We start from the raw sequence: 15,145 nt of genomic DNA, 5'->3' as shown, positions 1-15,145 counted from the left end.
AATGATAACATACGGTAACTCGAAGTTTCGGTCACAGTGCGTGACCCTCTTCAGCATGTACATATATAAGGTAATAACAACCACCAAGCAGGATACAGGTTTATATAGATATTTATGTATATATACTGTATATATATATATCTATATATCTATCTATATATATATATATATATATATATATGGATCTATATATGCCTATATGTATAATTAGGGGGGCACACTACATTGTCAATCTAAATAAAATGAACACTGTCTGTCACTTACCCTAACATCCGCTGGGACAGACTGTGCACTGTGGAGGACGGTGCAGCCCAGAGCTACAGCCGGTGATTAATTCCCGGTTGCTGGCTCCTGCTGGACTCCCTGCTGATGGGTGGTGGATGTAGAAGGAAGCTAGGGAGATGGGCCGACGCAGCAGCATGGCGTCATGATATCATACCCATGATGCCGCGTGCCTGCGCCGGGCCATCTCTCTGGCCAAGCATCCAACCTCTGCCGGCCACACTCAGTACAGGCGAGTGAGATGGAACGGAGCAACGGAGTTACACTTTGGAGGGGGAGCAGCAATGGGTAAAATTACAAATTTACACAAGCCGCAGACATGTGGCAGAGAGGTGCTTTGTGCCCCTGAACCCTCGGGGCCCCCCAGAACCTCGGGGCCCGGCACGGGTGTGCCCCTAGTCCCCCCCTGTCACCATGCCTGACTGGGCATTGTTTTAGCGGTACTACTACTGTGGACATGGCATAAGGGGCACTTCTGTGGGCATTGCATAAGGGACACTACTACTGTGGGCATTATGTGTAAGGGGCTGCTACTGTGGGCATTGTAAACTAATGTGGGCATTATGTGTAAGGGGCACTACTACTGTGGGCATTGTGTAAGGGGCATTACTACCGTAAGCATTGTATAAGGGACAATACAAAAAATATTCTGACCCCTGGAGCTGCACTCCAGAAGCAACAAAATAAGACCGTAAAATAAGTCAACTACTTATACATACAGGATAAATATAACAAAAACCCCGATCTTACAATTTTGCGCTATAGGTTGTTCTAGCAGCTTCAAATGTCACATTCTCCCTTTGTTTTCAGTAACACGATCCATGCATGCAAAAATACTTCAAAGGAGAAACAATAGTGTGATATTGTTTAGATACAAAAGTTTAGATACAAAAGTTTGGACCCCTTGTGTCAATCTGGGGTGAGACAATCCACATCCAGATCTTGTTCAACTCCCATCAAAGGCACCCAAAGTGTAGACGGTACATCATTCAGTGAGGATGCTTACATGTATGCTTACTTGCATAGGTATGGTTTATACATATAGCAGTTTCTTTATGTCCTCAACAGAGTCTGATATACCCGACCAAGATCCTCAAACTGATATATATAGCAGGGTCAGGAGAGAAGGAAGGGTTTAGATGGTGTAGATAATGCAATAAAAATATTTTATTTAATTAAAACACAATAGGGCAAAGACATGCATATCATATAACATACAATTTGCAATCCACTGCAGAAGATGGAACCCGGTTATGTCAGTAGAGTGCTAATGTGGGTCACAATAGGTATGCAGTACCCATGATTAAAATGACACTAACAACGTGTTTCGATGCACTGCAGTGTCTTTCTCAAGATGAGTGTCACAAACAGAAACACGTCTTTTACTTGTGGGGGGGCACAGGGAGAATGGGGGCTGGGGTGGAAAGGAGAGGGAAGACTGGTGAGAAGTAGGAGATCCAAGCGAGAAGGAAGAGTATTGAATTGCCAGGAAGTACTTATCTACTCCATACTCCTTACAACAGCACCTAACCCTTGAGTTCTTCCACCTTACTACTTATTTGAGTGATAAGACCACTGCAGCAATGTTTATTATATACCATGTACTTGTCCTGCAATGTCTTGTACTGTAAGTCACTGTTCTCTTGTTCTGCTCAACTGTTTATATACTTTGCTAGGCGCTGCGGAACTCTTGTGGAACCATATACACAAAGGATGATAATAATATGCCAGGCATAGTGAGGCATGTATCAGCAGTGTAGGGAGTGCAGTGGTTTCCCATAGCAACTGATCAGCTTGTATCTTTCATTTTATAGACTCTACTTGATAAATGCTACCTGAAAGATGATTGGTTATTAGGGACAACTTCTCTATTAGACCAAATATCCACTCTTTACACTGCTTGATACATCTCCCCCATAATGTTAAAATGCCTCAAACAAAAAGGGAATGAACTATAATATATAAAGTCCAGGGGTCCAATGTTTTAGAGAAGCTAAGGGTGTTATTATTAAAAATAATCAATACTATAAACATGCTAAATACTGGGTGGAGCTGCTTGTAGTGAGGGAGCGATAGGCTTCTTCCAATCTACTGCGATTTTGCAGGTGGCTTCTGAAATAAGCCTTATCAGCTCCTGATTTGTGTTCGGAGGCCAATAGGATCTCCAATGGCAGGAGAAAAACAGTCTGGAAAAACGGGACAATAATACCTTCAATGAAAGTAAATAAGGGTCTGATACAGCAAGGAACGCAGTTGATTATACGCATGAAATCGCTCGATTAATATGCACAGACACTGCAATCGGAACAGCGATCACAGAGGCCATGCAGACCCACGGCAGAGTGATTGACAGTAAGTGCCGTGTGTGGGTTGTGATGGGGGGTTGGTCGGGCGAATGCAGGCGTAACAGTGCGTTTCAACGCCATTGTGGGGGTGTTCATAAATTATCCACTGCGATACCAAATGCCGTCTGAGGCATCATAGCGTGCGCAAAAATAAGCAATTCCTGGGTAAGGTCTGGGCTTCCCTAACTGTCCGATGTTACTCGATGTTACCAATTGTTTATGTTGTCAAAGTATACGGATGTGAGTAAGGGGAAGTGGGCGTCCTTATGTCAGGCTGCGATCGCAATGCGAATGCAAACATTTACATGTCACCACTGATTTTAGCAACTGCATTGCGTATAAGCAGAATAGCGATGCGTAGTGAACCAGGCCCTAAGGAGCTAATTTAGACCCGCTCGCTAAGATGCATACTCTCGCTGCTGTCGATAATATGCAGTGTGTATGCATTGCAGTGCACATGCGCATACCTTAACGAAAGTTCACAATGCATTCGCTCGCTGCGCATAGCAGCCCAGCAGACTGAGTGACAGGGGAAGCCGTTTGTAGGTGATAACAGGGGCTGGCTAATAAAAACGGGGAGTGGAGGTGCAAACGCAGGCGTGCCTGAGCATCTTAAAGGTGTTTTAGAGGTGTGCATAATTAAAAAGACAGCATCATAGTACATGTCACCTGGCTTGTTTTTACACTGAAGTGCTTGTGGTAGGGTATGGTCAACCTCAAGCGCTGCGATAGCATCTGATGTTACCCGATGTACCGATGGTTGCATACACTTCCTGGACATGACGTGCACAAGTGAGCTTCTTAAAACAGGCTGGTGTGTGTCTGCATACACTATGTGATCGCTCTCTAAGAAATACTGGGCATGCTAGCACTGTTTACGCAATATGCATACACATTGTGCGAGCGGCTCTGAATCAGGACCTAAGGCCTCATTCAGAGCCGGACGCTCTGAGCAGAGCGCACGCTCTGAATGAGGGCCGTCCTCCATAATTATGGAGCGTCCTCCTGGACGCTCGTATAGCTGTGGGTCACCTAAAATTGGGTGTTGATATTTCTCCTCATCAAAAGACTCAGAGGTCTGGTTCCCTGGCAGATTCTTGAATGTCTCCATGAGTGGGATGTGGGAAGTTCTGGCTATAGTAAAGACACTAGGTAGGTAGAGGAGCAATGCCGAATCAAGCATTTGTGGATAGTGAGGTCTGAGCGTAAACGTTGCTTGGAGACATTATGAAGGTATCATATTTGGAGGAAATTATAAAACACAGGTATGAGTAATATAAAATTTTACTTTTTGTTCAATTAGGGAAGCAGTATCCGCTAGTGATATAATTTAATAACCTTACTCCACTGAGCAACCAAGCTTCAAATGACAAAAAGGAGTGACCCTGCGGAGAATCTGGAATGATATAAAAGTGGTATAAGAGGACTGGAAAAGTGGGCCACACTAAAACATAGATTAACAAAGTCCCAGATTGCTAATGAGTGTTGAATTATCGGGGGTGTGAGGAATGACCTTGGTCGTCTGCAATGGGGAAGCCACACAAAGTGGAGGTGGAGCAGAGACCAAGCACGTCAGCCTCAATCACAGACCAGACTCTACCAAAAGTTGGACAGTCCACAAGAAACATTGATTCAGCTGAGCCAATAAGTAATATCACATACTGTAAAGTTGGGAATGCCCAAACTGCCATCCCGTGGTAGTTTCTAAAAGACACCCAGTCGAACTATAGGGCATTTTTTGGCACAAATAAACTAATGTGAATGATGATGCTACAAGAGCCTAAATACATTGGGAGGAATGTGAATCTGAAGGGTTTGGAAAGGTATTGTCACGACTTGGCCCTTGTTAACTTCAGTCGGAGGACATAGGGGGTCACTGGGAGGGAAGGCAGCAGCAGCCGAGGAGGACGGATATAGGACTTCTTCATAGACAGGAACCGATAGCTAACACCGGGTGTTGGCGTAGACCTAACCAGAGGCGCGGATTCTATCCCGACCGATGCAGAGTATCACTAGAGAATATCTGCGGTGACAGGGCCAGCTCCAGGGGCCGGAACACCCTGTGCCAGCTCTCTACAGTGCATGACCAGAAATGGGGGTGTGGCCTAGTTACCATAGGACACGCCCCCTTATGTGACGTTATTTGGAGGCGTGCCACTTCGGCCCATGGGTGGAACAGTGGGAAAGTACTGTCCCGCTGAAATCAGAATGTTGGGGAGGGGTGCGCCCTCTATGGGTGGCACCCCTGTTTGACCGCACTGGTCGAACGTCCCTAGAGCCGGCCCTATGCAGTGAACAGGAAGAGCACACTGGAGATATAACCGCATGGAGCCTGGAACAGCGGTCTGGTGCAACAACAACTAGAGGTAGAGAAGTTGTTCAGGCCACCTGTTTCCCAGAGTACTGCTTTATACCCTAAGGTAGCTTGCTGTAGGCAGACGAAGTCAGCTGACTGACAGCAGGAATTCCCTTGATGGAAAGTCCGGTCAGCTGACAGAAACAAAAGTCCGGTCAGCTGACAGAAACAATATGGCAGCGCCCGTGACAGCGGCTGTGGGAACCTCACAAGGGGAACGCTGGAGTCCTCAACCCCTGGACAGAATAGACAATGCGGCCATCCACTGCCGTACCTGACATCTGACTGCATGGCTGATCAGAGGAAGCTGGCACCTCGGTAAGTCGCAATTGATGCCAGGCTGGATCCTGATAGGTATAAAACACTGAGGCAGACGTTCATCTTGACCACACTGATCCTATCATTCCAGTATATATACTGACCAGGCCATCTATCTGCTGTAGGTCAGATACCATTTGCGATAAAAGGTGAGGGAAGTTAGCCTGGTACAGTAGATGGATGTTTTTGGTAATATGGATATCTAAATATTTAATTTTGGTTTGATACCATTATTGTAGAGCAAACTGAATGATATCAGAAAAATAAATATCTAGGTCCTGTGTTTTCTGAGAATGAATCTTGTAATCTGAATGCAGACTATACTCATCAATAATTTTAAGAAGATGGGGGAGAGAATTTGCCAGATCTGTAATGGTCAGGAAAACATTGTCTACATAAAGGGTAATTTTGTATGAGGGAGTACCGACAGAGGGCCTGATGCAGAGATGTATGCTAATTTGACCGCAACTGCGTCTCCGTACGCAAAAAATATGCTAATGTTAGCAAAGATCACCCTAGCATAAAGACGCCCACTACTGCCTTCTCACCTGCGTACAACTACGCATACCTACTTAAACATCGGTACCATCGAAGTACATCGGCGGCCATTTTATTCTTGTGGAAGGTCAGACCTGCCACAGGCCAGGGAGCTATTCTGCCACGCAGAGCTGCGTATGCAATTCCAGTGGCTAATTTATGCACGCCCACGTAACGGCATTCAAACGGCCAGGCACCCCTGCGTTTCGCTAACCACCCCCTGTCAACACCCCCAAATGGTCACTTCCTGTCAATCAATCTGCATTGGGCCTCCGTGGTCTGCGTGAACGCAGGGCGTTCGCACTGCTGCCTTTGCGCACCCTCACTGCAATGCATACACAATGGAAAACAATCGCTCGATCTGCGTGCGATTTGCAGTTGCGTCCATCTCTGAATCAGGACCACAGTCCCAAGAATGTTCAGGTTGGTGTGAATCTTGGCAGCCACGGGTTTGATATATAGTGCCAAAAAAAGGTGGGAAATGGTGCATCTAGTGTCGTTAAAGTCCCGTCGACCCGGTATAAAGATGACTTGATCAGGATGAATTAATGAGGGATGAAATGGACTAGCTCTGTTTGCCAGGAGCTTTGCATACATTCTGAGGTCCAGATTTCATAAGAGATCAGTCTGTAATTTGCACAATATCTACTTTCCTTTTCCATGTTTATTACCACCTGGAGCAGACAAGCCTTTTCCTGAATCACTGGAAGCTGTCCCATTTTACCAGAGGCTCTGATACTCATCTGACAGTTCCAGCCAAAGATCAGGCTGTTTAATGCTGCAGATAGGAGGCATGAGCAGGAGGACCAATTAGAAGCCGCAATCATTGCAGATTCTTATCATTCCTGACATTCACTCCTTCGTCTGCACTCTGCAGCAATAATGTTGGTTGTGCAGTTTTAAGTATTAAACACTACTTGTAATGTGTATGCCAACTACTCATATGTTTGTGACCAGTGGCGGTTCTAGGGGCGGGCTAACAGGGCCGTCGCTCGGAGCGCCGGCCCCTAGAGGGCGCCACTGAGTCCCCAGGAGAGAAGCAAAAAAAAAAAAACTCTGAAAAATAAAAAAAACAGCGCTGCTTTCCCCCCCCGCTAGCCGCCGCCGCAGGGAGGCTGCATCTCCCTGCAGCGGCAGCCGAAAGCCAGAGCTCACTCCTGAGCTCCGGCAGAGAGCACTATGGGAGGGACGTCATGACGTAATGACGTCTCTCCCATAGATACGTGGTGGAGCCGCGGTCGGACCGGACAGCAGCTTGTGTTTGTATTTTAATTGTTTTTTTTTTTCAGAAGCACCAGCACTGGGGGCATGGCTATAAGGGCGCATTACTACTGGGGGCATGGCTATAAGGGGCATTACTACTGGGGGCATGGCTATAAGGGGTATGGCTATAGGGGGCATTACTACTGGGGGCATGGCGATAAGGGGCATTACTACTGGGGGCATGGCTATAAGGAGCATTACTACTGGGGGCATGGCTATAAGCGGCATTACTACTGGGGGCATGGATATAAGGGGCATTACTACTGGGGGCATGGCTATAGGGGGGCATAAGGGGCATTACTACTGGGGGCACGGCTATAGGGGGCATTACTACTGGGGGCATGGCTATAGGGGGGCATTACTACTGGGGGCATGGCTATAGGTGGCATTACTACTGAGGGAAATGGCTATAGGGAGAATTACTACTGGGGGCATTACTACTGGGGGCATGGCTACAGGGGGGCATTACTACTGGAGGCATGGCTATAGGGGGACATTACTACTGGGGGCATTACTACTGGAGGCACATCTATAGGGGGGACACTACTATAGGAGACATTACTAATGGGGGCATTAACACTGTGGGCATTACCACTGCAGGCACTACTATTGAGGGCACTGCATGGGGGCACCACTACTGGGGTCATTGTGTAAGGGGCACTACTACTGTGGGTATTGTATTAGGGCCACTACTACTGTGGGCCTTGTGTATAAGGGGCACTAATTTGGGCATTGTGTAAAAGGGGCACCACTTTGTGTCATAACATGAATAAGGGACTTCTGTGTGGCATAATTCGAATTTTGTGACCTCATCACAAGCAACTCACCTGCACGCCTCTTAAACTTGCCTCTGAGCTGTGCCTCTACTCCTCTCTAATTGTTTCTCCTGTCCTGCTCCCCTCTTATGGAACTCTCTGACCAGACTTTTCCGCAATATTTAAGTACTCCTCAGACTAGGGATAGCCATCAATGGTTTCATACCATCGGGCAAAAACCATCAATAATTTTGCCACCGACGGTTGGGGACAGCACATGCACACATAGCAGGAACTGCATATTTGCAAAGTGGAGAGCACAGAGCTCTCTGCTATCGACTGCTGAAACCATCGCCATCGGATACAAACCAACAATGGTTTGCACTCATCGATGATCGATGTTCAGAACTACTTCAGGCCATCTTTTGCTATAGCCTATATGAGGGCCACAACTAGGGGAGGGGGCCCGGGGGGTTGGGGCTAGGGGGGCACATGCCCTGGGTGTAGAACTTCAGCAGGGTGGGGTGGGTGGCGTTCCGAGGAGACGTGGGGCCTGGGTTGCTGCAGTTGTTTATTTGCAGCCGCAACAGCAGCCATTGAAAGAGTGACACAGCGCTGTAGTCATTCTAAGGTGGCAATGGTCGCAAACCAATAGGAGCTCACGGACCGGCAGCCAATCAGTACTGATTGGCTCGCGACTGTCGCCACATTAGAATGACGGCGGCGCTGTGTTTCTCAAGGGCTGCGGACAGCTGCCTATCTGTGCGGATCCAAATCAACACCTGCTGATGCAGGCACTGTGACAGGCTCATGGAGGGGGATAGGGGAAAGGTAAGAGGCTGCTAGAGGGGGAGGGTGAGAGGCTGCTGGAGGGGGAGGGTAAGAGGCTGCTGGAGGGATATAATGTGTATGGGGCATTACTGTGTTGCATACTATAATGTGTAAGGGGCATTACTGTCACAATCAGATTCAGCAGCAGATCAGAGATCTGGATTATGGTTGCGGCTGGCATCTGGGTGCAGATGTGTTGTAATTTCCATATTTGCTTATCCCCAATTGATGATATGTGAACTTCAACAACGCTTTTCAGTTTTACTTTTGTATTGTAATAGTCTTTTTACTTGTTTGAGTTCTAGACTATTGGGTGTGGTGGGGTCCTGTTCAGAATACTGAAACAGAAATATTTTAAAGTAGACCTATTACATATACAGAGGGTAGTCAGCAATTTTTTGGTATTTGTTAATATGTTGATATAGCGCTGACCTTATAATCTATAGCCTATCACTTTAATAGGAACCAGGACCTCAAATGTATAATACCTCTTTGCCACCAAAAACCCGGGTCCAACCTGGGTTTTCAGACATGGTTCCAAATCAGGTCAGACACCGTTTACACAGCACCATCGATCTGGGTTATTCTCAGGTCAGCGCCATCCACACTGAACCTGGGTCTGCCCTGCTAAACTTGTGAGGTCATAAAAAGTGGGAGGTGACTGCTCCACAGCCACCAATCAGCTCATTTTAGGCATGACCCAGGTCAGATAACCTGGGTTGCGCCATTTACACAGCACCATTACCCAGGTCCATCCTGGGTCCGGCCCTCGTAGCTACCTGGGTTGGATTGCAGGGTCACTTGACCCGGGTTATTTTTCAGGAACCCTTTTACATTGAGCTGCGACCTGGGTAGACCCAGCAATAACCCGGGTTATCGCAGCAGTGTAAAAGGGGTATATTAAGTCTGGTCTCAGTCATGCAGCATCAGTATTTTCACAGGTCCCTAGCAAAAATGATAGGCTACATTTTTCACAATCCAAAAATGGATGCATCCAATATGCGTAGGCAACAGGCAGAGACTGATTACAACTCCATGGGGTCTTAGGCAAGACTCTGATTTTGGACCCTAACCCACATCCATTTTTCAAAATCACATAAAAACTGGTTTGAGTAATCTCCTCCCCTCAATGCCCACTAGACCCTAGGTGGAAGCCAAGATTGCCTAATTGGTAAACCATCTCTGGCAACAGGTTCGTTTTCACAGAGCAGGTCGTTTCACTATCTGTACAATAGCACAACGAGAGCGCATCAGATATAAGCAACATTTTTAGCATATTAGACATCATACTTTTTCCTTTGCTTACCTTGCTATAAAATGGTTGCCATGGTACTGTGTAACTGTAACATATACAGCTATGTATTAGACAGAGGTGCCCAGATCTAGTAAAAATTTCTGTAAACCCCTTACCTTCATTCCACATGCATAAGGCATCAGGAATGCCTTTAACTTTTAGACCATGAGACACAGACGAACTGATTCAGAGTTGGAAGAATATATTGCGCCTACATCTGTGTGCGCGCCTGGTTTATACGAGCTTGTAGCTAGTCACCATCATGTTTATCATTTTGGGTGTTGTGTATTAAGGGCCTGATTCAGAGATGGACACTAATGCGATGGCAGCTGCAATTTCGCACGGAACGCAGCTACAAAAATAAGCTAATACATGCCAAAGCACATCTGGCATAAAGACGGCCACTGCTGCTTCCTCACATGGGTACGACGTTGCTTCCCTACGTAAATATAAGTAACATCGACACATATCGAGTGGCCATCTTTCCTTTGCAGCAGGTCTGACCTGCTGCAGCCTTGGCAGCTCTCCTGACACGCAGAGCTGCGTAGGAGCACGCAGTGGCTAATTTATGCACGCCCATGTAACGGGGTTCAGTCGGTCAGACACGCATGCGTTTTTCTGACCACTCCCCATTACCACCTTCAAACGCTGACAGCCTGTCACTTACTCTGCGATGGATTCCTGTGCGTGCGTAATCGCAGTGCGATCGCTGCACATGCGCAGTGAGGCCTTTACGCATGCGCAATGGCACACAATCTCTTGATTTTTGTGCGTATTCGCCATTTAGTCCATCTCTCAGTCAGGCCTTGTCTTCCCAGAATGCCTGTCCTAACTAAGGCACCAGAGCCAGTCCGACTGCAAACGAATTTGCAGTGCAGACTAGGAAACTCCCAGCAAACGTTGGCGACACGCCTGCATTTTTGCAGCTACCCCCGTTACCTCCCCCAAACGTCACTTACCTTTCACTCACTTTGTGACTAAATCCTCACTGCATCTGCCATCGCTAATCAATCGCCCCGCGTGCCCAGTGCAGCTGTGACTCATGCGCAGTGGCAATAATCGACATTGCATCCACCTCTGAATCAGGCCGAAAGTGTGGGACTGAGGAAAATGTTTAAGAAAGGAATTTAAAAATATTTTCCTCAATTGTTATCTCTGTAATCAAAATCTCTAAATGAAAAAACAAAAAAAAATAAAAAAAATCTCTAAATGAATTCCTATTTTGTATAACAAATTATGGCAACTGACGCTACTGAAAAAGTATTATTTTAATAAAAATATATAATAATAATATTATTATATATAATAATAAGGAAACAAAGATAAAATGTATTTTTCTGTGTATTTGTGCTCAGGCTGGAATTAGAAAATACGTTGGAATAATTGTAGAATTTATAATAGACAAATTGGCTGCCAATTAACTTCTGTACAGATCCATGGACAATTCATTATATTAATTTAGAATAGAGTATAGACTATCCTGCTGTCCCCCCAACACCCTATTGCTGCATCCTCACAGACGTATGGGTAAGTATGGGAGATTTGCCTTCTCTTGAGGGGGGCCAAGAGCACCCATCTGATTTTCGGGAGCCCCCCGGCCATTGCGGGAGAGTCGGCAAGTATGGTGTACAGTATTTATCACATGTGCACTGAATAATAGTAATGATAATAATAAAAATAATCACATTCATATCTAAGAGGACCATATCAAAGGCGGATGGAGACACCATGGGCTTTATTCTGAGTCGGGCGCAATGATGAACGCAGTTGAGCGACTATTTTCTACTGCACATGTGTAAGTCACACTGTGCGTGCGTCCCGAGTCCATGGTCACAGAGACGCAGTTCCAATTCAGACGCATGGTCTCAGACATATCTTGAAAATGTACTGGGCATTCCTGGGCGGCTGCAGGGGACGGTCCGTCTGATAGGTGTGTTATGGGGGTGTCGCACGCGTGTCGCTGAACTGGTTGCAAACTGAAGCGCATAATCGTTCATATATATCTGAATCAGGCTCCATGGCTCTGGACTAGTGAAGAGTTGCCCTACCTCCTCCGAGCAGCAGCCCCCCCCCCCACTCCCCCGCATATACTTACCTTTTTCCGACAAACGGGTCCCTCCTCCTCGCATAATAAAATATCATAATTAAGGTGCATACACAGTCAGATTTGTCAGATGTGTCAGATGAACGATTGAATGATCTGAACGATTTGAACTACGAACGATTTTTGACTGCATTATGGTGCATACACACGGTCAGATTTTTCCTTCAGATATGAACGATAACGATTTAAAAATCGTTCAGTCGTTCATATCTGAAGGAAAATCGTTCATATGTGACATGCCTGAACGATGGACGATCAACGATGCGCGTTCCGGTTTGTCAGATAACGATATCTGACATCTGATGGGTTTGCAGTCAGACTTGGACGATTCCATTAATTTTAATGCAGTCAAAAATCGTTCAATCGTTCAAATCGTTCAAATCGTTCAAAACTTTGGTAAAATCGTTCAAATCGTTCAAATCGTTTAGTCGTTCAGTCGTTCATCTGACGAATCTGACAAGTCTGACAAATCTGACCGTGTGTATGCTCCATTAAAGTGAATGGAATCGTCCAAATCTGACTGCAAACACATCAGATGTCAGATATCGTTATCTGACCATCGGGAACGCGCATCGTTCATCTGACAAACATGTCATATTTTCCTTCAGATATGAACGATTTTTAAAATCGTTATCATTCAGATCTGAAGAAAAATCTGAACGTGTGTATGCACCATAAGAAAGCTTCGCTTCAACGATGCAATTTAAAGTCAAATGCTCTAATTGACGTTATCACTGATTAATCATGTTTATTTTTATTATTTATTTAGTTTTTATTTGTAATGTAAATGTCATTTAATAGTTTCACCACATAAATAACAACATGTATGTGATATATATATATATATAATTATATATATATATATATATATATATATATATATTAATATTATAGTATACAGTGCATACAAACAGAGCACTAATATATTTAAATGACAAGACCTGTCGCTGCATAGTTCCTCTTCCAGAAATAATAAACATAAATAAAAGACACTGAAATATGTGAATTGCCTACAAGAAAAGACTGCTGGGGTCAAAAAGGCACAGATGAAAACGATTACCTGATTGAACTCATCCCAACCCCCTTTCTTGACCTCTAGTCAGAGGAAGAGTTTAGCCTGCCCGACCGCTTTCCTTATTCTAAACTCCCCCTACCTCCAAACCATAACATTTATTCTGCTTTCTACAGACAAGTTTTTTTCCGCTTTGCAGCAAAGGAAAAAAAAAAGAAGCCAGCGGGGAGGGGTGGTTGTTCCTGGAAGAGCCAGCCTGGGGAGTTGGTCACATTCTTGGCTTGGATTCAATGACTGAGGCAGACACCAACAAACAGAGAGAAAGGGGGTGGAGAAGGGAAAGGAAAGAGGGGAGGGGAAGGGAGAGAGAGAGAGAGAGAGAAGAGACAGAGGGGGTGGAGGAGGCTGGAGCAGCAGAGACAGAGTGCATTAGCTAAGCACTGGAGCACTCTGAATTGGACAGCCAGGCTGTGTACATGGGTGTGCAGCTCTGCTCCTTCACACCCGGGACCAACCAGTGTAACAAGATGAAGAAACACTCCTGAGAACTGAACAAAGGCCTTCAGAACCCCCCTCTGGAAACTATCTTGTTTTTTTTATTTTTGTGGTTTTAAGTATTTTCTTTTTTCTTTGTACCATTAGTCGTCAGAGAGCCTGAGAAGCTATGGACAGGAAAGGGGTGACGGCTGGGCACGTGTAGACACTTTATTAAGGTGTGGATACCCCTCTGGTCACAGCCCCAGAGGAAGGAGCACACTTCCAGAGAGTTTGGGAGCTGCCTGGTGATGGGGCTGCTGCTGTGAACTCCGCTGTGGATATTGTTTTGTGCTGGTAGTTGTTGAGAACGAGAGAAAGAAGGAAGGATCCTCTGATTTGTATTTGTGCCCCCACACCCTGGTCTATCCTGGATTTGCCCCCCCTGGGAAGCTCTATCATGGAGACTGTGAGTAGGAGCTTCCAGCCCCATCCAGGTCTGCAGAAGACGCTGGAGCAGTTTCACCTGAGCTCCATGAGCTCCCTGGGCGGTCCGGCCGCCTTTTCAGCTCGCTGGGCACAGGATATGTACAAGAAGGACAGCGGCAAGGAGCCAGAGCCCGTTCTGCATGTGCCCGTCCAGCCGCCACCGGTCATCCCCGGGGGGCCCCTCTTCATGCCCTCCGACCGCTCCACGGAGAGGTGCGAGACCATCCTGGAGGGGGAGACGATCTCCTGCTTCGTGGTCGGTGGGGAGAAGCGGCTGTGCCTGCCCCAGATCCTGAACTCTGTGCTGCGGGACTTCAGCCTGCAACAGATCAACTCCGTGTGCGACGAGCTGCATGTCTACTGCTCCCGGTGCACGGCCGACCAGCTGGAGATCCTCAAAGTCATGGGCATCCTGCCCTTCTCTGCGCCCTCCTGCGGCCTCATCACCAAGACGGACGCAGAGCGACTGTGCAATGCCCTGTTGTACGGGGGCAGCTACCCTCCCCGCTTCAAGAAGGACTTCCCGGGATCGCTGGAGCTGGAGGTGACGGAGAAGAGCTTCAGGGTGTACCACGAGTGCTTTGGCAAATGCAAAGGGCTCTTTGTGCCGGAGCTGTACGGGAACCCCAGCGCGCCCTGCATCCAGTGCCTGGACTGCCGCTTGCTCTACGCGCCGCACAAGTTCGTGGTGCACTCGCACAAGGCACTAGAGAACCGGACATGCCACTGGGGCTTTGACTCTGCCAACTGGAGGGCATACATCCTCCTGGCCCAGGATTATGCCAGCGAGGAGGAGCAGGCCAGGCTGGGCCGGCTGCTGGAGGAGATGAAGGAGAAGTTTGACTACAGCAACAAGTACAAAAGGAAAGCTGCCAGGGTGAGTGTCCAGGGGGTAAGGGTAAAGCTGCCATATTGTATGCCCAGGGGTGCGGTTAAAGCTGCCAGGGTGAGTACCCGGGGAATGGACTATTCCTGTCAGGGTGTATGCTCAGGGGAAGAACTAATCCTTCCAGGGTGAGTGCCCAGGGAAAGGGGTGAACCCACCCACAAGGGTGAGTGCCCACGGAAGGTGGCATTTGAGCAAA

At 46.9% G+C, this 15,145-nt stretch overlaps 1 protein-coding gene across 2 annotated transcripts in view; it reads left to right on the top strand.

Moving 5' to 3' along the window:
- The first annotated feature begins 13,459 nt into the window (after window positions 1–13,459).
- The window catches only part of SKI (SKI proto-oncogene), an 87,817-nt gene continuing 86,131 nt past the window's right edge, over window positions 13,460–15,145 (top strand). For both annotated transcript variants that reach the window (XM_088468201.1, XM_088468200.1), the window contains exon 1: window positions 13,460–14,937. In XM_088468201.1, coding sequence (XP_088324327.1) covers window positions 14,032–14,937 — 906 coding nt within the window. In that variant the 5' untranslated portion in view covers window positions 13,460–14,031. The remainder of the gene's footprint in view (window positions 14,938–15,145) is intronic.

The sequence above is a fragment of the Taudactylus pleione genome, unplaced genomic scaffold, assembly GCF_031769625.1.
Source record: "Taudactylus pleione unplaced genomic scaffold, aTauple2 ptg000082l, whole genome shotgun sequence".
Lineage (NCBI taxonomy): Eukaryota > Metazoa > Chordata > Amphibia > Anura > Myobatrachidae > Taudactylus > Taudactylus pleione.
Note: the sequence above shows the minus strand (reverse complement) of the source record. Positions and strands in the feature narration are given on the sequence as shown.